This window comes from Sus scrofa, chromosome 18, assembly GCF_054392235.1.
Source record: "Sus scrofa isolate SSC_HxYL_T2T_F1_AM1 chromosome 18, Sscrofa_HxYL_maternal_Yorkshire_Landrace_v2.0, whole genome shotgun sequence".
In the NCBI taxonomy this organism is placed as follows: Eukaryota; Metazoa; Chordata; class Mammalia; order Artiodactyla; family Suidae; genus Sus; species Sus scrofa.
The window spans coordinates 15,345,178-15,369,793 of NC_139400.1; the positions used below are offsets into that span (position 1 = coordinate 15,345,178).

The 24,616-nt window shown below is 47.9% G+C and overlaps 1 protein-coding gene across 2 annotated transcripts; it reads left to right on the top strand.

The window, feature by feature from the left end:
* Window positions 1-12,797: 12,797 nt before the first annotated feature.
* GIMAP6 (GTPase, IMAP family member 6) lies at window positions 12,798-18,659 on the top strand. Of its 2 annotated transcripts, none has more exons than XM_085005183.1 (3): window positions 12,798-13,051; window positions 14,472-14,897; window positions 17,137-18,659. In XM_085005183.1, the coding sequence occupies exons 2-3, from the start codon at window positions 14,888-14,890 to the stop codon at window positions 17,859-17,861; spliced, it is 735 nt and encodes a 244-aa protein (XP_084861309.1). In that variant the 5' UTR covers window positions 12,798-13,051; window positions 14,472-14,887; the 3' UTR covers window positions 17,862-18,659. The 2 variants fall into 2 exon arrangements, with proteins under 2 accessions (XP_084861309.1, XP_003360126.3); XM_003360078.6 differs by having other exon boundaries at window positions 14,472-14,556.
* The last annotated feature ends 5,957 nt before the right edge of the window (window positions 18,660-24,616 follow it).

The following is a 24,616-nucleotide window of genomic DNA, read 5'->3' on the forward strand; positions in this document are numbered from 1 at the left end:
CAATAGCCAAGACATGGAAACAATTGACAGATGAATGGATTAAGAATGGATTAAGATGATGTGGTACATATGTGTGTGTGTGTACACACACACACACACACACACACACACACAATGGAATACTACTCAGCCATAAAAAGGATAAAATAATGTCTTTTGTAGCAACATGGATAGAACTAGAGATTCTCATACTAAGTGGAGTAAGTCAGAAAGACAAATACCAAATGATATCACTGATATGTGAAATCTAAAATATGGCACAGATGATTCTATCTATGAAATAGAAACAGATCATGGCCAAGGAGAGCAGACGTGTGGTTGCCGGGGGGAGGGGGGAGGTAGTGAGATGGATGGGGAATTTGGGGCGGGTGGATGCAAACTGCTACATTTGAAATGGCTGAGCAGGAGTTCCTGCTGTGGCGCAGCTTAGACAAATCCAACTAGGAACCATGAGGTTGTGGGTTCGATCTCTGGCCTCGCTCAGTGGGTTAAGGATCTGTGAGCTATGGTGTAGGTTGCAGATGCAGCCCAGATCTGGCATTGCTGTGGCTGTGGCATAGGCTGGCAGCAACAGCTCCGAATGGACCCCTAGCCAGGGAACCTCCATATGCCTCGGGTGCAGCCTAAAAAGACAAAGAAAAAAAAAAAAAAGGAAAGAAATGGATGGGCAATGGGGTCCTACTGTACAGCACAGGGGATTTCATGTGATTGGGTCACTTTGTCTCACACACACACACACACACACACACACACGATTGTTACTCAGCCATTAAAAAAGAATGAAATTCTGCAACTTGCAACAACATGGATGGATCTAGAGGCTATTATGCTTGGATAAGTGAGTCAGTCAGAGAAAAACAAATGCTGTATATTTTCACTTATATCTGGAATCTAAAAAATGAAATGAATGAATGAATATAACAAAACAGAAACAGACTCATAGATACAAAGAAGAAACAAGTAGTTACCAACCAGAAGGAAGAAGGTTTGGGGGAGGGGCAAGATAAGGGAAGGAGATTAAGAGGCACAAACTGCTTGGTATAAAATAAAAAAGAGGAGTTCCCATTGTGGCTCAGCGGTAATGAACCTGACTAGTATCCGTGAGGACATGGGTTCAATCGCAGCCCTGCTTGATGGGTTAAGGATCAGTCATTGCTCTGAGCTGTGGTGTAGGTCGCAGACACAGCTCAGACCCTGGTATTACTGTGGTGTAGGCTGGCGGCTGTAGCTCCAATTTGACCCCTAGCCTGGGAATTTTCATATGCCACAGGTGCAGCCCTTAAAAAATAAAGTAAAATAAAATAAAAAGTACAAGGATGTAATGTACAGCACAGAAAACATAACCACTATTTTGTAATAATTTTTAATAGAATAGAATCTGTAAAAATTTTGAATCACTATATTGTAAACCTGAAATTAATATAATGTTGTTAAATCAACTATACCTCGATAAAAAAGAAGGAAAGAAAAAGAAAAGAGGTTTAGTGGAGGGGGCAGGGAAATCAAAGACCAGTCACAGTGGCTGTTCCGTGGGGGCTGACAGGTGGGGGGTGAGCTTCTGAAGGAGGGAAGGAGTGATGGACCCTTGACTTCCGAAGTTTCCTGGAAGTGATGGGTACAAAGCCAACAAAGTAAAAACTCAACGAACAAACAAATAAGCCTCAACAAAAAACCCAAAAAACCCAATCTGGATCTTTTTAAAATTTAATTTAATTTTATTTATTTTTTTTTTTTTTTGCCTTTTTCTAGGGCCGTTCCTGCGGCATATGGAGGTTCCTAGGCTAGGGGTCGAGTTGGAGCCGTAGCCACTGACCTATGCCAGAGCCACATCAATGCGGGATCCCAGCCACGTCTGCGACCTACGCCACATCTCAAGCAACGCTGGATCCTTAACCCACTGAGCAAGGGCAGGGATCGAACCCGCAACCTCATGGTTCCTAGTCAGATTCATTAACCACTGAGCCACAACAGGAACTCCCAACCTGGATCTTTTTAAAGAGGCTGGATTTAGTGACTTGTCCACTGAAAAGTGTGAGGAACTGTTAGTTTTACATCAAAAAAAACTTGCTGCCAGAGTTCCCTGGTGGCTCAATTGGTTAAGGATCCGGCACTGTCACTGCTGTGGCTCGGGTTGCTGCTGTGGCAGGGGGTTGAACCCTGCCCTGGCCTGGGAACGTTCACGTGCTGCAGGTACAGCCAAAAACAAACAAACAAACAAACAATTGCTGCCAAAGAACTGTTTTTTTTTCTTTTTTCTTTCCTTTTTTGTCTTTTTGCCTTTTCTAGGGCCGCTCCTGCAGCATATGGAGGTTCCCAGGATAGGGGTCCAATCGGAGCTGTAGCCCCTGGCCTATACCACAGCCACAGAAATCTGAGCCTCATCTGTGACTTACTCTGCAGCTTGCTGCAATGCTGGATCCTTAACCCAATGAGTGAGGCCAGGGATCAAACTCACATCTACATGGGTACTAGGCAGGTTCTTAACCTACTGAGCTACAGTGGAAACTCTTTGGCAATCCTTCAATGTTTTCAGTTAAACACGGTTCAGGCTTTGAGACTGAGATGGAAAAATTTATTACAATAAAAAACTAACCATCTATTAGACGCTGAATTTGACCAAATTAATTTCCAACAGCTAAGGAGATAATAAGATTATGTTGCTCCATAGCTTTATAATACACTCAATTATATGAACATATTTCCCACTCTCAAACCTTCTTTGCCTCCTTGGGACACATCTTTATCATTCAAGGTATTGCTGGCTTCTCTTTGTTAATAGCTAACTCAGACTTTTTGCATTTCTTCCTGCGTGATCTTACCCATATCTAAAACAAATTCTTCTCTCTTTGGTTGCCCTGGTTCTAGCTGTATCTGCTTGGGGGATCTCATCTTCCCTGTCGCCTCTTCTTTTCTCAGGCGAGCCTGACGCTGAGTGAAGACTAGTACACAGTGAGGATGACCAAGGAAAATGCCAGAGGGCACTGTGTGTGTGTAAGAGAGAAGGTAAGCTAATGGGAGAGGGGGTCAGAAACGACTTCTGAGCAAAAGGAACATCATTTTGAAAGTGAGTGAGCAAAGGCATTGGAAGTGTTTCCAGGAAAAAAGAAGCCACATGTTCCAAGGCAAACGACAGCATGGAGCTCTCAGGTATTTAAAAGAAGCCAAGGAGGGCTAGAACTTAGAGGCGGAAAGTCAGATTGTGTAGACGTGAGCCTGGGGGTTGAGGCAGGGATTTGTCAAATGTGGCTCCTGAAGGTTTTTTTTTTTTTTAACAAAAAAATGGAAACTCACTGGAGATTGACCTGGGGTGGTTGACCCCAATTGTGAGTTGCTTGAAAATGGATTCGGAGCATGTTTTTCATCCTGCTTTACACGATCTGCCTTTTGGCATCTTTTGGGGGTCCTCCTCAATGTCCTCCCTCCCACCTCCCTGCCTCCCCACCCGCCCACCCACAACCTCAGTGCCTGGAAACTGAACCACTGTGGGTCCGGGGAGGCAGAGAAGAGGCCCTGGCTGTGAACTTTGAGGTGAGACTGCTGAGGTCTCTGCCCCCATCTATTTTCAAACACCCTCCCCTGTGCTCAGGACCCTGTTAGCCTCTTGTTTCTAACCACTTCCTGCAGAAGCCTCTTTCATTTTCATTTCTTGTTCTAAATTCAACTAGCTTGGTTTCCGGGAGGGGTTGTTTTTTAAAAATTTTTAAAGAAAAAATTTTAACCAAGATTCCAAAACAACTCTTTCTCTTCTGTCTGTGAAGGAAACCGTAAGAGGGAGAGCTGCTGATGCCAGTGCTGTCCTCAAAAGGAGGGGAAATCAAAGCACCTTGTGTGACCCGAAGGGACAGACCCCCCCCGCCCAACTCCAGCCCACTGTCCTTGAGCTCCGCTATCCCTGAGCTGTCCCCTCTTTCAAGTAACGTTCTTCCACTAGGAGGGAGGTTGGGCAAAGAAAACAAAATACAGGGAAGGACTGAGAAGGAGGTCCAAGTGGGCAGATTACAGATGGAAGTGGTGAAGCAGAGTGAAGGGTTCAAGCCCTCAACACTCAGGATGGGCTGGAAGCTTTGTATGGTGTCGTGCATGATCCATTGGTCTGACACTCAGGATCTTTTTATTTTTTATTTAATTTAATTAATTAATTAATTAATTTTGTCTTTTTGCCATTTCTTGGGCCGCTCCTGCAGCATATGGAGGTTCCCAGGCTAGGGGTCTAATCCGAGCTGTAACTGCCAGCCTATACCAGAGCCACAGCAACGTGGGATCTGAGCCGAGTCTGCAACCTACACCACAGCTCATGGCCCCGCCGGATCCTTAACCCACTGAGCAAGGGCAGGGATCGAACCCGCAACCTCATGGTTCCCAGTCGGATTTGCAAACCACTGCGCCATGATGGGAACTCCATTCAGGATCTTTTTAAAGAGACAGGCACTTCAGGTCCAATTTGCTAGGAGATCCTGGTTTTTTTTGGGTGGGTGGGGGGGCACTGCACCAGCAGCATATGGAAGTTCCCAGGCTAGGGATCAAATTGGAGCTTTAGCTTCTGGCCTTTGATACAGCCACAGACAACAATGACAGGTCTGAGCTGCCTCTGTGACCTACACCTCAGCTCATGGCAATGCCAAATCCTTAACCCGCTGAGCGAGGGCGGGGATCGAACCCACATCCTCATGGATACTAGCTGGGTTCTTTACCCACTGAGCCACGATGGGAACTCTGAAATCCTGGGTTTAAATATCACCCACTGAATGGGTAGAGACTGCTCTATATGCTCTAGCGCTAGCATCTCTCTTCCTCCTACCCCTGCTCCCATTTTCAGTTACCCAGAGCTACCAGTGACCACAGACGGCTGAAACACCACCTCCTCATACTCAGGGGGGTTTCGGAATCAGTTTCCCTTCCTTTTCAGCCCCTGACCAGCCCTGTGTCCTGAGGCAAATCTGACCCTGTTTGCCTTCATCTTAAAATGGGAAAATTTTAGATTACGTATAGGATGGTCAGAATCAAAAGGGAAAAAAATCGCGTGTAAATCTCATGCCCCAGTGCTGAGCACGGTAGTTGTCAGGCCTTCACCTGCCTCGGGATCGCCTGAAGAGCGGGCCAATCACCTATGGCTAGACCACATTCCCAAAGTTTCTGAATGAGTAGGATTTGCGTGGAACCTGGAAAGTGGGCTTTCTAACAAGTTCCCAGCAGATGCTAATGCAGCTGGCCCAAGGACCGCCCTTGGAGAACCCCTGCCCTAGGGCCCTGGCATCCTTTGCCTGGTTCAAGTTGAGTTACTCAACTCTAAACAGAGGTGGGTTTATCTCTTGAGGCACCATCGCTTTCTGGCTTTTTCCCTGCACAGAACATTTAGGCCATTTCCTGGTTTCCCAAAGCTCTTCTATGTTTTATTTATTTATTTATTTATTTATTTATTTATTTATTTATTTTTTTGGTGTTTTTGTTATTTCTTTGGGCCGCTTCTGCGGCATATGGAGGTTCCCAGGCTAGGGGTCGAATCGGAGCTGTAGCCATCGGCCTACGCCAGAGCCACAGCAACGCAGGATCTGAGCCGCGTCTGCAACCTACACCACAGCTCACGGCAACGCCGGATCCTTAACCCACTGAGCAAGGGCGGGGACCGAACCCGCAACCTCATGGTTCCTAGTCGGATTCGTTAACCACTGCGCCACGACGGGAACTCCTATGTTTTATTTTTTAGGTCCATCTTAGATGGAAGGGTCCACCGCTGACTTTCTCACCAAAAACATTTCTGTTTCCGATGTGCTTTGTCTGTCTCCTTGAAGGTCTCCCATTAGCTGCTTTAATGAGAAATAAAAGACCTTCTACTGAAAATGCCTTAGCCCAGGGGTCCTCACATGTGACCACGCCTCAGGCTCACTTGGAGGGTTTGTGAAAACAGAGATTGCTGGGCTCTCCTCCCAGAGTTTCTGGTTCAGTAAGTTTGGGCTGGAGCCCAGGACTCTGCATTTCTGACAAGTTTCCAAGTCATGCTGATGCTTGCTGGTCCATGGCCCACACTTTGAGAACCACTGGTTTCGTACACAGGAAGCTTGCAAAATAGTTAAGAGGGTGCGTTTCCATGACTCTGGGGACCATCTGAGTAGGCAGTCATTTACATGAACTTCCTTTAAGTGGAACCTGATGGCTCTGATGTGCTGGTCATATGCCAGAGAGGATGATATATGGGAAAAAAGATGTCGGCTTAAAAAAAAAAAAAGCGCAACCTAAAAGTTGAGAGTTAAGTTTTATTTGGGGCAAACTTAGGACTTAAGCCTGGGAGACAGCATCTCAGGCAGCCCTGAGAAAACCCGCTCTGAGGAGGCAAGGGGGAATTTAGAAAGCATAGGAGTTTTTTCAACAAAAGGCAGGTAATAGGTACAAAAGATTCCCGAAAACCAGATAATTCAGGTGAAGGACTTTAGCACGGTTCTCTGGGAAAATACAGCGGTCTGGGCTTCCTGGAATCAGTCCTTTGCTCTGCAGCTCAGCTATCCTGGCCAGTATTCTTTGTTTCCTTCCTACGTTCCTTCTGGGTGCCCCAGCTCATCCTTGGGAGTGGCTGCACGCACAGATAACTTCAACATCTTTTTGTTTTGTGAACTTAACCACAGCCCAGGACAGCTCTGAAACACTGTCCCAGGCAGAAAAGGGCCCATATCAGGATATATGTGATAAAGTGAAGGAGGAGGTGATGCAGCCATGCACGCATTTTACCAAAGTTTGCTGCTGATCTTGCGAAGGTTGCTACTCGTTGCAAGGAGCAGATGGACATCCCCATGAAGGATTTTACTGTTTTTCCAGATATGAGGAGATGCAAGAATGGGGCCCATAAAATCTTCTCCTAAAAATATCTAACTCTCTGAAGACCTGTTCTTCCAGCTTTCCCGAGCACAGGGTGCCCCACTCCTGCTCAAAGGGTGTTGTGGGTCGGCAGCTACAGTGGCTCATGATTTAATCCACGTAGAGGCAGATGGCAAGGGCCAAACTCCAGTTCACACAGAAGAAACCAGTGTGGCTTCATCTCTACAAGTATCCTCATATATTGATGAGAAGACAAAACCTACACCTGTGAGAAGCCAAGTCCAAGAGGCAGCGTCCTGGGGACAGACGAGGAGGCTTGATCGGTGACTCAAGCTGCCGCAGAGAAGGTCACAGAGGAGGGTTTCCCTGAAGGATGGAAGCATGGGATATGTGGAGAGCTCTGGGGACAGACAGACAGATAGATGGGAGGAAATAGCGTGAATGATGGCTTGAAGGGAGAAGCATGATGTGGGTGGGAAGAAGCAGACAGGTAAACGGTGTGTAACTGACACCTTATGGTGCTCAGAGATCAAACATGGGGCAAGAGCATGGAAGGCAACTTTCAGGACCTCATGCCTATTGCTGTGTCTCTTATAATGTAGCCAAATAGAAGGATATGCGGCTGCAAAGAAAGTTTGAGGCCTAAGGGGGGGGGGGAGTGGGATGGACTGGGAGTTTGGGTCCGTAGATGCATTGATACTGGATAAGCCATGAGGTCCTGCTGTATAGCACAGGGAATATACATACATACATACATACATACCTACATATATATATATATATATATATATGAGACTGGGTCACTTTGCTGTATAGCAGAAGTTGACAGAACATTGTAAATCAACTAGAAGAATTTTTTTGCTTAAAAAGATAAAAAAAAAAAAGTTTGCAATCTGATGTGTGTCTGTCCATTCCAGGCCAGGGGTATGAACTATGACCTTTAGCAAGGGTCTCTTGAGCAACAGACACATGATAAAGTTGCATTGCAGAACCCTGATTTGGTAAATGCAGATTAAATTAAAGAAGTGATTCTGGGACAAGAGGGAAGTTACTACATCCACCTAAAAAAAAACCAGAAAAACTTCCATTTTTCTCTCCCTTCTCTTTTTTTCTAACCCCCAAACTCTGTTACCCAATACTAGTCTGTGCCTTTCACTTCCACTTCCTTTCCATTCTCATTTTTTTGCATGTTTTTTTTTAAATTGAAGTATAGTTAATTTATAATACTGTGTTAGTTTCAGGTGTACAGTGAAGTGATTCGGTTTATAGATATATAAATATATACATAGTATATACTCTCTTCAGATTCTTTTTCATTATAGGTTATTACAAGACCTTGAGTACAGTTCCCTGTGCTATACAATAGATCCTTGTTGTTTATCATTTTATATACAGTTAATCCCACATTCTCAGTTCATCCCTCCCCCCCAGCCCTTTCCCTTGGGTAACCATAAACCTGTTTTCTACATCTGCGAGTCTGTTTCTGTTTTGTAAATAAGTCCATTTGTATCATATTTTAGATTCCACATATAAGTGATACCATATGGTATTTGTCTCTGACTTGCTTCACTTAATATGATCATCTCTAGGTGCGTCTGTGTTGCTGAAAATGGCATGATCTCATTCTTTTTCATGACTGAGTAATATTCCACTGTATATGTGTACCATATCTTCTTAACCCATTCCTCTGTCGATGGACACTGAGGTTCATACAATGTCTTTTAACATTCTGGATCCCTGTTCCTTCCTCCACTACATCAGGGAGTCTGAAGTACCCACGCTTATGAGACCATTCTTTCCTCAGTCCCGGATTGGGGTCCTGACAGATTCCAGCAGTGATGCGTCTGAAGGTCACAAAGAGGAGAGCAGAGGCACTAGGTTTCCTGGGACAGTGATTCTATACTCCGCCCAGGCTGCTCCTTAGCAACTGCTCAATCACACACACACACACACACACACACACACACACACACACCCCTCTGGTACTCAGCCTCCCACCCAGTCCCAGCCTCTCCTGTTTTCAGGTCTTATCCTTTCTGAAGATGAGTCCTTCTGCGGAGGAATTTGCTTCAGAACCTCATGAGACATGCTAAATAATGACAAGAATGTGAATTTCTGCCTAGAGAATTGTCTCGGCGTTACCAAAGGGGATAGCTGAGGTGCATAGCAAAGGATCGAGTCTAGGGAGCTCATATCTTTGCATTTTCCCATAGAACCAAGCTAAAGTCCCTAATGTGAGATATTTGGTTTTCTGTAATCTTTTGTTCCTCCTTCCTGTCTTTTGTTGAAAAAAACTCCAAAAGCCCTTGTCCTGCTGCATTAAAAAATACAGGGACTTTTTTCCTAGGCTTCCCCTAAAATCATCTCTGCCTCTTCCCGTGAGTCCATTCACCCTCAGAGCATCACTGCAGGGCTCGCTATGACTGTGAGGGACTCGAGGACCTTTCCATCTGCTCCGCGTGGCTGGTTTTCCCCTGCGAGCCCCCTCAGCGTTGACCTTTTCCACTGTCAGCTCAGCCTGTGTGCCTTCCATTAATGCACAAGCAGAGTGCAAAGAACACAGGCTGAGATCAGAAGATGAAGGTTGTGGGCGTCAGGCTGCCACCGCATTGTATGAGCAAGACTCATAAAGCCTCTGAGTGTCACTTGTTTAGGTTAAAGTGAGGGTTGTGGCGGCAATTCCCAGTGTGGCTCAGTGGAAATGAACCCAACTAGTATCCATGATGATTGATGCAGGTTCAACCCCTGGCCTCGATCCCTGGCCTCGCTCAGTGGGTTAAGGATCCAGCATTGTCATGAGCTGTGGTGTAGGTCGCAGATGCAGCTCGGATCCTGCGCTGCTGTGACTGTGGTGTAGGCTGGCAGCTACGTCTCCGATTGGACCCCTAGCCTGGGAACCTCCATATGCTGTGGGTGTGGCCCAAAAAAATGAGGGTTGTGGCAGATGAGCTGAGGTCTCTTCCTTCAGTGACATTGAATTTCCCCCAAATACTGACCAAACCCAGTGAGCATGACAGTCCTGCTCACCCAGGAGTGTGACTGTAGCCCATGAATCATCAAGCCGACTTGATCCTCAGATTGCTGGTTGGAATGTGGTTGTAACTCTGCAGGGTTGGTTCTGAGGATTAGTGATCCCCATGGGAGATCCTATTTGGTGACCAGACTGGGTTGGGGATGGGGGGGGATGTGGGGGGCAGTGACAAGTCTGGGAGGCTTGGAGTAAAGAGCCCTGGTAGGGCCTAGGTTTGTTCTTTTTTCTTTCTTTGTTTTCTTTCTTTCTTTGTCTTTTTTGCCCTCCTGTGGCTTATGGATTTCCTGAGCCAGGGATCAGATCCAAGCTGCAGGTGTGGCCTATGCCGCAGCTGCAGCGGCACTGGATCTCTAGCCCACTGTGCCAGGCTGGGGATCGAACCTATGCCTCCATGTTCCAGAGACGTCACCGATCCCATTGAGCCACAGCGGGAATTTCTGGTCCTGGGGTTTTAACTCCTAGGTTCAGAGAAGTGTTGAGGTGGCGACATTTAAGGGTAAAAGTCAGCTTTATCCACCTTGCGGCGCAAAATAACCAAAGAGGGAGGATATATGTGGCCCCTTCCTTGGGGTCCCACTCCCTTTCTCACCTCCCCACAAAACAGACTAAGTGCTTTCTAGCCCCTGAATTCTTACCTATTACTTGAAGTCAGGAGTGGGAGCAAACTCTGTCTAGAAGAGGCTGGACTGGCATAAAAAGATCAATTGTTGGTGACGCCCTACCCCCCAGGGCTCCACACTATCTTTGGACAATGTCTTCTGCTGTCTCTCTCCAGTTCCCTCCTTGGCAATTGAACATCTTTGTTGACACGAGTTCTCCATCGCTCACTGACCTGTGGACCCCTTTATTAGATGCTGTCAAAAACTCAGAAGGAACAGAACCTAAACCCAGTGAATGGCTGAGGCAGTCACTGGTAAAGGATTGTCTGGCACACACCAAAAAGACAAGCAGGCCGGGAGCACTCAAACCAGACCGTAAAAGAGGCTCCTGGGTATGTGGTTATACAGCAGCTTATGCAGTGAGAAGCCAGGGACTGTTTATTCGTCATAGCAATTGTTTATAATGTTAGGATTCTCTTCAATGGCAGATAATTGCTTAGTGATAATCTCATCTCAGGTTTGGGGAAGCTTCAGTTTTGCTTATGGTTTCCAGAGGCCTAAGCAGGAAACGGCCCAGTTTGCATCTTGCAAAATAACCTAAATTGAGCTTTGTTTGAATGACTACATTGGTTTCGTCTGCTTGGGGAATTTCCACGCCTCATCTCTGCTTTTTCACTTGAACAGGGTGATATGGGCTTTTGTTTGTGTGCATTTCAGCATGTTCCCAGGAAGTCTACCACGGAGGGTAGACCATTTCCTGTAACTGTCTCGACATTTCAGAAAAAAAGATCATTCCGCTGATCTGCAACCACACTGCCCCCTGTCTCCACCACGGCTCTTGTCTCTCTCGCCTCCTCCACCACCTGCCTTCCCCTTCCCCTGGTCTCCTCCCAGGAAAGAGTTAGAACATTGGTCCATATGCCTTACCCTTTACATGAGATGGTTCCCAGGATGAGAGAGAGAGGCAAGGGCTAGGATGAGGAGAGCCCTCACCCTGGAGAAGAGATCTGATGTCACCATAGAGACCCCAGTGAGCAATCCTCTCCCCCAAATCAAGAATGACTTCCCGGGAGTTCCCGTCGTGGCGCAGTGGTTAACGAATCCGACTAGGAACCATGAGGTCGCGGGTTCGGTCCCGACACGGCTCGGATCCCGCGTTGCTGTGGCTCTGGTGTAGGCCGGTGGCTACAGCTCCGATTCGACCCCTAGCCTGGGAACCTCCATATGCCGTGGGAGCGGCCCAAGAAATAGCAACAACAACAACAACAACAACAACAACAAAAAAAAGAATGACTTCCCGGGAAAGGGATCAAGATGGCAGAGGAAGAGGGTATGGAACTCGCCTTCTGCCACAAATGCATCCAAAATACACCTCATGTGGAACAATTAGCTACCACATGATCCAAGAATTTCCCTCCTGGGCGTTTATCCAGAAAAGATGAAAATTCTAATTCAAGAGATGCATGCACCCATGCTCACAGCAGCTTTATTTACAATAGCCAAGACCTGGGAAAAAGCCCAAATACCGTCAACGGATAATTATGTGTGTGTGTGTGTGTGTGTGTGTGTGTGTACACTAAATGGAATATTATTCAGTCATAACAGAGAATGAAATATGGCCATTTGCAGCAACATGGATGGACCTAGAGATTATCATACTAAATGAAGTCAGCCAGACAGAGAAAGACAAATATTATATATCGCTTGGAACTTTCAGACACAGAATGTGTGTGTGTGTGTGTGTGTGTGTGTGTGTGTGTGTGTGTGTATACATCTATAGAGAGAGACTTATAAAGAATTGGCTCATGTGATTTATTACAAGGAATTGGCTCATGAGATGATGCAGCTGACAAGTCCCAAGGCCCGCTGTCAGCAAACTGGAGACCCCGGAAAGCCAGCAGAGGAGTTGGGGGAGGAGTGGGGGGAGGGGGAGAGACAATGCATGTCTGTCGGGGCCGGGGAGGCACAGGACATCTGCAGGAAGCTGGCGATTCTCAAAAAAGAGAGAAAATCAATTAAACAAAAATCATTCATTCCCCTGGCACAACACTTTCTTAGATCTGCTGCTTGGTTTTAAGCCTCTGAGTTCTAGTTGTCTTCGTTCAGGATAAAAATAATAACAATATACCAAACACGAGAATGCCCTCCAGCATCGCCCTAGACCCTGATAGGGCCTCGCACATGTGCCACGAGCCGTGGTTTCTGTCCCCCACCTGGAACACAGAGCAGATCTGTCACCCTTGTGAAGTTTCGCGGGTGTTTTTCCTGTTGGGGTTCCCAAGGCAGCAGCCAACAAAACGCAGAGGGCAGAGCTGTGTGCCTCCCAGCCGGGCCTGGCCTGCCTGTTCCCGCCCCTTCCTGCACCCGCCCCACGCACGGCTGGGCTTTCAACGGCAGTTCTTGAGCTGAGCTTTGGGATCACATTTTGCTAAAAAAAATATAAACAATGTCCTATATCTATTCAAACTTCTGGGACATTTTATTCTACCCTTTCCACTCAAGGCCCCCCCAGGCCTGCAAGGTGTCCGCTCTGAAAGGAGAAACAAAGAATTCACGAGACCACCTGGCCCCAGGAGACGCAAAACGCAGCCTTTTCTTCTGCCCAACAGGAGGGGTAAGTCCAAGTGTGAGGGTTCCTGTGTCTGTGTGCGTTGTGTATGTGTACTGGGTTCGTGTGAGTATGTGTGTGTGTGTGTGTGTGTGATGTCTGGGTGTGGATTGTGTGAGTCGTGTGCATGGTGTCTGTGTGTATTGTGGTTTGTGTATGTTGTGTAGGGATGTGTGTGTGGGAGCATGTATTTTCTGTGTTGTTGCCTTTGGTGTGTGCTGTCTGTGTGTTTATACTTGTATTTGGGTGTTTGTGAGTGGATGTGTATGTGTGGTGTGTGTTGTGTGTGTGAGCTGTGTTTCTGTGTGTGTTTGAGTGTATGTGTGTGGACAGTGTGAGTCTTATGTTTGTCTTATGTGTGTGCTGTGTATGCATGTGTATGTTCCTGTGTTTGTGAGTGTATGGGTGTGCGTATGTGCGCTGTGTGTGTGTGTGTGTGTGAGAGAGAGAAACTTGTGCCCTTTGTGCCCTGCCTGGAATGCACTGCCTGCCCTCTGCAGTTTGCCAGCTTAACAGAGAGCGACAGCTGTCCCCGCCCCTCATCCCAAGGATGCTGTGGTGACAGCAAACTCTGTCCGCAGCGTCCCTCCACCCCCACCCCCAGTATTTAGGTTTCCCTTCAATCAGAGCCTCCATCTGGAGATGCTCACCTGCCTGGGACTGTCTCTTGCACCCTCACATTCCAGAAAAACAGCCATGGCCGTGCGGTGCCCTCCCCATCCCGCAGAGACCCGAGCAGCTGTAACACAAGGGGCTCCTGAAACAGGGAACCGTGTGAACGCACCAGGCGGTTCGGCGTGAGGCCAGGATACGCTGCTCTCGCCTCAGGACGATGGGAGTCCAGGAGCGGGGGGTTGACATGGCTCCTTTGCAAGAGGACTAGGACTTGCTCTAGAAAGTGTCATAAAATGTGCTGGAATCATCTAGAGGGAAAAGATCTCAGGAGCATCCAGTCTGGGTCCAGCATTTGCAGCTCTGCGGGCACGGAGGCCCAGGCAGTGTGACCCCCCCCATCATCGGCAGCCAAGGAGATGACACTGAGACCTCAGGGCTCCCAGCAGCGCCGGGACCCAGAGGCAGCCTGTGCCTGGCCGTGGTCCTCCTGGCTCTCGGCCTCCGCAGCCCCCACTGCCAGGCTCTGTCCACAGGTCATTGTGTCCCCAAGAGCCTCTCACCAGCGGCCAGTGTCTGTCACAATGCTCCTTTCTCCCCCTCACAGAGTCGCCTCCCCCCCATGGAAACCAGAGTCGGGGGGCGGGGGGCAGTGGGAGGAGGGTCCCTCAAGGACGCAGAGGGCGGCTCAGTCCCCCGTCCCCCAGACACCTCCCCTCCCTGAACCAATGCAAACAACGTTCTTCTGACAAGAAAAAGGCAAAAGTTAGCTGCCTCTTAAAACCTGGTAAGCCCTATTTTAATTTTTTTCTAGACAGAGGAAGAAGAATGCGAACTGATTGTCCAGGAGAATTTCAAAGAAGGGCTGTCTCAGGAGCCCACCCAAGACAGATCAGGAGGTAAAAGAACTTTCTAGCAGATGTGAATGTGAGAGGGGCATGGTCGGGGGATGTGTGAGGTGCAGGGGGTGGTCGCGCCGTGTCGGGGGGCGCGGGGGGTGCCCACCTAGGCGGCCGTCAGAGGGTGTTCAGGATGGGCCAGATGAAAGGGGAAAGAGTGCTGACAGGTGCAAGGGCGAAAGGGGCCCTTCACCGAGCCTCAGAGAGATGTGCTGAGTGGCTGTGACAAGTGGCTCACCCCAGCCCTAGGCTGGAAGACAAGCAGGCCCCTGTGTGGGAGTCAGGCTGGCTAAGGCTGAAGAGGACTGCAAGACACTGCAGAGCCAGCAGGATGCGCTCAGGTACCCACAGCACCTGGCTCCATCTCCCCAAGGGGCTCCCCCCCGCTCCCTGAATTCCCAAGGGGCTCCCCACCCCCATCTCCCCAAGGGACTGTCCCCACCCCATCTCCCCAAGGGACTGTCCCCACCCCATCTCCCCAAGGGGATCTCCCCACCCCAACAAGAGTCATGAACTTAACATTCAAGAGCTCAACTTCGCCATCTAGGCGGGAGAGACAGAATTTAGGAATTCAGAAACAGTGGAAATCCAGCCACCCTCCTGGCCAGAAGAATTTATTTGCAATTCATTATGTTTTTCCACACAAATGATTTGTAACTCCATGAACTTTAATGGCCTGAGCCATTGGACAAAAGCCATATTCATAAGCAGCCTAGGAAAATCACAGGTGTAGACGCCTGATCTACCCGCTCCTTTTTTTTCAGCAATGGAAATTAAGTTTACTTTAAAAATCCTTTTCAGAGCTCAGGCGATGTATTTGCTTTTAAAGGCCAGTAGCGTAAGCAGTGAGGATGGGGTGGGGAGAACCAGGTTTGCCCAGCCTGGGACCACTGTCTTCGTCCTGCTTTGCCCTGGAGGGCAGTGGTGAAGACACCACCTTTCCTGCTTCTGTGACACTCCCACCCACTCACCAAAATTCTATTCAAGCCCCAGGGGGAGGCTGGAGGGAGCCATTACCCTGCAGTGAGAAGTGGCTGGTGGCTCAGCCAGCGAGGGAGAAGGGCAAGGTCATTGCTGGGGAGATTGGGAAGGAGTCTGTGCTGGCCCTGCCTCCAGGAGGCCAAGGGCTCTGCCACTGGGGCACATCAGAGTCTTCAGTGTGCCACAGACTCAGAAACCAGCCAGGATCTGACACATCTCTAGGCGCTCTGGGTCCTGGGACCTGCAAGGCAGCCAGGAGAAGGGAATTCTCTTCCTGCCCTCCAGCCCTGGTCCTGGCTAAAAATCTGGATCTCGGGTTGCTGAGGACGAGCGGCTTGGTCAGATCTTCTCTCAGCTGATGGTTCTGATCTTTTGCTGGGTGAGGCTGTCCATCCCAAACCTCAAGGGTGTAGCTTAAGAATGTGACACCCCCCCGGAGTTCCAACCGTGGTGCAGTGGATTAAGAGTCTGATGACAGCGGCTGGGGTTGCGGTGGAGGTGTGAGTTCGATCCCCAGCCCAGCACTGTGGGTTAAGGATCCAGTGTTGCATCAGCTGTGGCAGAAGTCGCCGCTAGGACTCAGATTTGATCCCTGGCCCAGGAACTTCCATATGTCATGGGGTGTGGCCATAAAAAAAAAAAGATGTGACCCCAGTGTGCTTTTGTGCTGTGGAGCTGGGTGTCTGGCTGAAAAGGCTCTCCCCTCATGACACTCCCTGTTGGGAAAACTGAAGGTCATGTGATGCAGTCGTTCACATTAGGGAGAGGCTGCGTCCCTTCACTCTCACCACTCTTCCTGGGAAGGGCCTCCAATCAGGGGTCCCCAGGGAAGCTCAGGGTTCATCTCATGATGGGCTGATTCCCATACTGGTAAGAACAGGTGATCCTGAGACGAAGTTTCAAAACCGAAACTTAAGTTGGTGTGTTCGACTGTACGACCCAGCAATCCCACTTCCGGGAATTGAGACAGACATTGAACATATGGACACCAAGGGTCACAGGAGCGCTATTCACAACAGCAACCCAAATGTCCAGATCTGTGTGAAACAGCACAGTGTGGTCCATACCTACAATGCAATACCATTCAGCTTTAAAAAGAAAGGAAATTCTGACACCCGACGTGCTTCAAGATCCAACATGAAAATATTGAAAATATTATGCTAAGTGAAGGAAGCCAGCCGCAAAGGGACAAATATGACCCGATGCCACTTATATGAGGTCCCAAGAATGGTCAAACCCAAAGACACAGACAGTAGAAGAGGGGTTGTGAGCTGTTCGGGGGAGGGAGGAATGGGGAGTTAGTGTTTCACGGGGGCAGGGTTTCAACTTGGGAAGATGAAAAATTCTTGAGATGCATCGTGGTGATGGCACAACCATGTGGATTGCATGGTTAAAATTGTACATGGTATGTTAAGTAGGTTCTGCCATGATGAGAAAAACGATTCAGCAGGAAAAAAGAAAGAATGGGAACCCAGGGCAGGTCTCAGGTGCAGACGCGGTCTTCGTCTCTCTTGCCCCCCCAGGGCCCTCTCTTCCTGGTGAGGCTGAAGCCGGTGGACGGGCTCTAACTCCGCCCCCCGCTTCTCTTGATGCTTCCAGGTCTGAGGGCGGATGAACGGACCCCGCGGAAGCTGAGGCTCCTGCTGGTGGGAAAACCCGGAAGTGGGAAAAGCGCAACAGGAAACAGCATCCTCGGCCGGAAGCTGTTCAAGTGCAAGCTCAGTTCCAGGCCGGTGACCCAGGACTTCCAGCGGGGGTGTCGGGTGTGGGCTGGGAGGGAGCTCGAGGTCATAGACACCCCTGACATCCTGTCCCCTCGGGTGGCGCCGGGCGTGGCCGCCCAGGGCTTCAGCCGAGCCATTGCCTTCTCCTTCCCCGGGCCCCACGCCGTCCTCCTGGTGACACAGCTGGGCCGCTTCACGCAGGAGGATCAAGAGGTGGTCAGGCGCCTCCAGGAAGTGTTTGGGGTGGGCGTCCTGGCCCACACCATCCTGGTGTTCACACGGAAGGAAGACCTGGGGGGCGGCTCCCTGGAAGAGTACCTGCGAGAGACGGACAACCGGGAGCTGGCCCAGCTGGACGTGATCTGCGAGCGGCGCCACTGCGGCTTCAACAACAAGGTGGAGGGGGCGGAGCAGGAAGCCCAGCTGGAGGAGCTCATGCAGCAAATCGAAAGCATCCTGTGGGAAAACGAGGGACATTATTACAGCAACCAGGCTTGCCATTACTCCCCGTGGAATGTGCTGCTCCAGCAAGCGGGCGAGGGGCAGCTCCACCAGGGGTGGGGCTGCGAGGCAGGACTCAGCCAGGAGTCCTGGCTGTAGACACTCTGCAGATCCAGGAGACTTGAGGGAGCTCACACACAGCTCCTAAGAGGCACCCATTTGAGATGCGCTGGCTTTCAGTGCTTCCCACCAGCCTCCCTCCAACTGAGTCCCACTTCCAAGCCCTCACCTGCTCTCGCCAGCTCACGGGCCACTGCCCATGCCAGGCTCCGGAGTTCCCAGGCCCATCATCCCCTCTTCCAGAACACCCTCCCTCCTCTGTGCCTCGCCATCCTCAGGCTTTCCAGTCCTCTAGTAGAACACACGGAGAGCAAAAGCTTCCTGAGGGCAGGCCTGTGCCTCATTCTCCCATGTAACCCCCGCAGCATCCGGGCCATTGGGCTCACTGGTGAAAAGCCGAGGTAGCAAATCAGTGTGGGATGTCGACCAGGCAGCTCTGCATCTCCTGGGCTGTGTCCTCGCCCATAAAGGAAGCAGGCACGGTGACTTTTCAGGTACGTGCTGGGTGTGGTGGGTCTGAACGCAGCAGTGGTTCTGTGACATGTGGGGAAGGGCAGTTTGAAACAAACTTATGGTTACCAGAGCGGACAGGTGGAGGGGGGAAGGATGGACTGGGAGTTTGGGCTTGTGTACACTGCGGTAGATGGACTCACTGGCCAATGGGAACCTGCTGTAAAGCACAGGGAACTCTACCCAAAATTCTGTGATCATCTATGTGGGGAAAGAATCTGAAAAAGAATGGATTTGTGTGCATGGATAACTGAATCACTTCATTGTACAGCAGAAATTATCACAACATTACAGATCAACTATACTTCAATAAAACGTTTTTATTTATTTATTTTGCTTTTTTCTTTCCTTCCTTCCTTTCCCTTTCCTTCCTTCCTTCCTTCCTTCCTTCCTTCCTTCCTTCCTTCCTTCCTTCCTTCCTTCCTTCCTTCTTTCTTTCTTTCTTTCTTTCTTTCTTTCTTTCTTTCTTTCTTTCTTTCTTTCTTTCTTTCTTTCTTTCTTTCTTTCGCTGCAAAAGAAACTGCTTTTCTTGAGGGCTATACCCACGGCATATGGAAGTTCCCAGCCTAGGAGTAGAATTGAAGCTGTAGCTGCCGGCCTACACCACAGCCACAGCAATTTGGGATCTGAGCTGCATCTGCAGCCTACACCACAGCTCATGGCAATGCCAGATCCTTAACCCCCTGAGTGAGGCCAGGAATCAAACTGCATCCTCATGGATACTAGTTGCATTCATTTTTGCTGCACCACAATGGGAACTCCCTACCTCAATAAAACTTTAAAAAATGAAAAAGAAAGAAAGCAAGTAGAAACAGGGGAGGGCAGAAGGAGTAGCCTTTTCATTCTTTCTAGAAAGAGGCCACCCCAAATTGCAGCAGCCCCGTGGGAACCTCCTGCTGGGGATGCCGAGCAGAGCGGGACAGGGTTAGGGTTAGGGTTAGGGTTAGGGTTAGGGTTAGGGCAGATGCCTCCCATGACATTTCAAGAGGAGGGACGGCTGTTGCTTCGTGCCGTCGCTCCCTCAGCATCAGAACTGGGAAGGAAGATGTGTAGATTGGTTCTGGAACTTCCATGGTCTGTGTCTAGTAAGAAAGAAGTGGTGTGGGTGAGGGTGGGGGCAGGGGGAGACTGGGTTGTCTTGGCCAAAGCCATGAAAACAGTGAACTCTGGAACTTATTATTCGAAGATCTCTACACTGGAGCAAAACACGAAAAGCAGGAATTTGGACCATCAGAAGTGCCCAGTGGATACACAGCTGCTTCTTCCTTAGAAGGTCAAAGCAGCTGCTAAAAAAAATCTCAGGGAAGGTTTCCAGCTCCCAATCTTCCTGTAATAACATCCATAAACTAAGTGGAAAATATGAAATAAGGAGAATTTTTGAACAATGCCTGGAAGACCCTGAGAAGTGACCAAATACAGGCAGACACTATAGGAAACTTGATCCTTAACATGAGGGGACCACAGTGCTGCACTATTTATGTGGCTTCTCCCCGCCAGAAGGGCACCTCCCCATCCTGCTGACCTGGGGGACCGTACGTGAGCAGAAACCCAAGTGACTTGAGGGTGAGAGTTTGGGGCCAGCCAGAGAGGGAAAGAATTGATGGGGAACTCCCAAAAAGAGGCACAGAGGGAGTGGGGGCACTAGAAATTCTCCCTACAAACTCCTTTCAAATCTTTGGCCAACCCACCAGCTAAATCTCCAAAGAGTACAGGGGACACCTTTTCTCGAAGGCGGAGAGAGCTGATTAGCATTAGATTAGAGATGTTAGCAATTGCTCAAAGCAGCAGAGACAGATTTTGAGATTCCAGCCCACCAAGTATTCCACTGAACTACGAACCAGAGTAAAAAAAAAAAAAAAAAAAAAAAAAAAAAAAAAAAAAAAATCACATTGGGGAGTTCCCTTGTGGCTCAGCAGGTTAAGGATCTGGTGTTGTCACTTCTGTGGCTCTGGTTACTACTATGGCATGGGTTTGATCCCTGGTCCGGGAACTTCTGCAGGCTGTGGGTTCAGGAAAAAAACAAAACAAAACCCCAAACAGCAAAAACCACATCAGAACTCAGGGACTTGCAAAATTGGAATAGCCCCTTGCTAATGACATCTAAAACCAAGCCTTCCCAAGTTCAAAGGTGTCTGCCAGTAATTTAAGTGCCTGTTAGAACAAACTCAGCTTCAGAAAAGCATAATCATATCCAGTATCGCCACAACATATTATCTACAATATCCTATAAACTATTACAAAGTTCTTCTTTTCTAACGTAAGGATAGAACTCTATAAATTTCCCTCTACACCTCACTTAAAAAAAAAAAAAAACAGACACAGGAGTTTATTATTATAAGCACAGCACATGTGGGAGAGCACACAGCAAAACAGTTTATAAGCAAAACAACACATTCAGGGAGGTGTGTGGACACACTCCTGCTAGTGGGGAGTAGCTCATACATTTTTGTATATTCTGTTCTCACAATCATTCAGTTTACAGTATTTTTCCATATTCTTTGCGACGTCTTTTTAAACTCATGGATTATTTAGAAGTATGTGTTTCATTTCCAGACAGTTGAGTATTTTTCAGAAATCGCAATACCCAGTCCAATATGATGGCCCCTTGTCACATGTGGTTCTTGAGCACTTGAAATGTAGCTGGTGCACCTGAGAAACTGAATTTTCAAGTTTATTTAATGAGGAGTTCCTGTCATGGCTCAGCGACAGTAACAAGCCCAACTAGTATCCATGAGGATGCTGGTTCAATCCCTGGCCTCGCCCAGTGGGTTAAGGATCCAGCGTTGCTGTGAGCCATGGTGGATGTAACAGATGTGGCTCGGATCCAGAGTTGCTGTGGCTGTGGTGTAAGCCTAGAGCTGTAACTCTGATTCGACCCTCAGCCTGGAAAATTCCATTTGCCATGCGAGCGGCCCTGAAAAAATAAAAAGATAAATAAAATTCTTATTTAATGAGAATTAGTTTAAATTTAAAAACTGAAGCACCATAAAAGAGTTTACCATGAAGCACAGCTTTGTTGTTTGGATGGAAATACACTTCACTCTGTTGTATCACATATTATCGCTGTAATTCAATGTAAATTTTGGCCACATTTATCGTTTCTAGCAGAACATAAGCATACAATCGACCTAGTCTGTGTCAATAGATTGACTCCATTTGAATAATCTTCCTAATGCAGTGGGTGTAATACTTTTATTTGAACACATTGTGTAAACAGCATGAGTTACAGTGACACCTGTCTACATTGCAGCTGGTCATGAAATTGAAATACTGGTATTATTTTATTTATAATATAATTAAATTAATTTTTAGTTTACGTATGGACAAAATGGAAACTTTCAAACCAAATCATAATATTGATGTAGCATGAATGGAGATGGCAAAGCAGGTACCAAAACTGGAACAAGGGAGAAGGAGAGATTTGAAAAAGATATGTTAGGAGTTCCTGTCATGGCTCAGTGGTTAATGACTCTGACTAGGAACCATGAGGTTTCGGGTTCGAGCCCTGGCCTTGCTCAGTAGGTTAAGGATCTGGCATTGCTGTGAGCTGTGGTGTAGGTTGCAGACATGGCTCGGATCCCGCGTGGCTGTGGCTCCAGCGTGGGCCAGTGGCTACGGCTCCAATTAGACCCCCAGCCTGGGGATCTCCATATGCCGAGGGAGCGGCCCTAGAAAAGGCAAAAAGACAAAAAAAAAAAAAAAAGAAAAAGATATGTTACAACCCTCACAAAAAGGTATTTCCACAGTTGAGTGGTTATCACACTCGCTTCAGTCCACTCTTAGAATGAATGGCAACTGCAATGTGCAGCAGTGCAGGAGAACAAAACAAAAAATCGATTAGAGACATCTTCAGCAGATACCCAGGGAGTTGGATAAAATACTTCCCCTCAACCATCAAACACAGAATTGACAAAACTAGTACCCGAAGCCGGAATTAAATGTCCAATTAAAAAAAAAAAAACTTCTAGAAAAATTTTAACAGGCTCTGAGCTTGTAACTTGGGCAGCTAAACAACTTGGATTATTGCATGAAAAAGAAAAACCACGTTTCGTGGGAGAAACGGTGAAGACAAATGATCACTTTGGTCATGGAAAGTTTTGTTGCAAATTTTAAAGAAAAGACTACAAATTCTAAAGTGTACAAACCAGGAAAGACCTGCTATCAAGGCACCCAAAAATTGCCCAGAGAAGACTTTTGAAGTCATGTCAAAAATTAATTGATTGAAAGTTTGAAACATTGCAGTTTTCTTTAGAGCTATAAGAGAAGTGTGGTTTAAGATGATCCATATAAACTCAAAGAGTTCCCAAATCTATGAAAAGATATTGGAAACCCAGGGCAGAAAGACCAAATTTGTGGTCTAGATATTTTTAAATCTGTTAAGCCTGTCAGATGAGAAATTTTACTAGATATTTGGCACAAATCCCTGCTGATGGAAACACATGCAGAAATCTCCAGCTTTAAGCTCAGACTCTCTGCCCCAGAATAACTGGATCCTGTTTTTCTCCACTTCTGGATCCTGCCTTTATTTTGCCTTAATCGTTTCCAGAAACATTTTCTCTCTCTCCACTTATACAGAGTATTCGATTAGGAAAACTGAAGCCAAATCCAGGTATTAAAAGTAAGGTGTACTTTGCATCCAGGGAATGAGAGGCTTGCCCAGGCCTGGAATGCTAGGGGGTCCGCTGACCTGGAGGACTTCCAGGAGCCATCAGTCAGCCGGTGAAACAGACTGCTAAGTTCCTCTTGGTCTGTTTACAATAGTTGCCATGGGACGCCTTCTCGACCTCGTTCACATCTCGCGGGAGTGCTTCTCATTGGCCCATTGTAACCTGGACCTGCTGGGAAAGGGATGGGAGAGAATGTTGGTCCAGGCTCCTTATCTGTGATGCAGGAGGAGGGGCCGGTGGTGTCACGTTGTCAGCAGAGGATTCAGTGCAGATGAATAATTCAGATGGAACCATCCACCTTATACCTGATCTTCTTATGGAAACCTTTCCTGTCTCATCCAAGACATCACACGGGATTCATTATTTGAATTTTCATTGCTTGTTGCCTCAGTATTGCTAACGTTTACTGCCACAGGAGTGGGTGCCAGCGAATTCTTCCTTGTTCCTGTTGTGTACCAAGTTCCTGGCATACATGACTCACTCACTCATATTTTTTCACCCTACCCCTTGGCGAGTTGGCGAAACTTGCTCAAGCTCCATTTCCACAGCATGGAGCGCTCCACATCTTGTTCTTTGGGAGAATTTCCTGAGCTCCTCGTGTTTCCTTCTACTTTCTCAATCGTGTGCTACTACTGTTCTCTACTTGAGCTGTTTCATGAAGACTCGAAATTCAGTTCTCAAGCTGGTTTCCACATTAGCAACATACACTATGCATCTCGTAGGCTTTAGCATCTTTATTAGGGATTCTGAAAGTCACAGGGAGGGGTCCCGCAGGCAGCACTGCAACAAGTTCACTGTCCCCCTCTGGCTTGGAAAGAAGAGTTTGTCATCCCACAACCCCAGAGGGAGAAGCTTGGGGGAGACATTTCTTAAATTATCTCCCTCTCATGAAAGCCAGAGGGATTGATCAGTTTCGGGATGTTGACTCCTAGGAGCATATGACAGCCCCTAGACCACTTCCTGCTACTATTTTAACTTTGCAAAAAGGGGAAACATGTTATCATTTGCAGAACAGAAACAAACTGGACTTTAATTATCTACTATAGCTCCTCTTTCCTGAACCTGGAGAGACAAATTTTGGGACACACATCTGTTTCCTTTCCCCTGTAGGAGGAGGGAGTGTTCCCATCTCTTAAGAGCTGGACTTCTGCTGTATAAAACATTATTATTACCTAGCGACTAAACCTGGGTCTTTTTAAGCACATGAGAGAAGGGGTAGAATAGAGACCACCCCTCCTACAGAAAACACCCAGATCGATAGGGCTGTCCTCTATTGACAATATTCTATTAATATTTTTTTAGGAGTCCCGTCGTGGCACAGTGGTTAACGAATCCGACTAGGAACCATGAGGTCGCGGGTTCGGTCCCTGCCCTTGCTCAGTGGGTTAACGATCCGGCGTTGCCGTGAGCTGTGGTGTAGGTTGCAGACGCGGCTCGGATCCCGCGTTGCTGTGGCTCTGGCGTAGGTCGGTGGCTACAGCTCCGATTCAACCCCTAGCCTGGGAACCTCCATAGGCCGTGGAAGCGGCCCAAGAGATAGCAACAACAACAAAAGACAATATATATATTTTTTAAATGCGAGAATCTGATTATTCAGGTTTTGCTCTGTATTTTGTG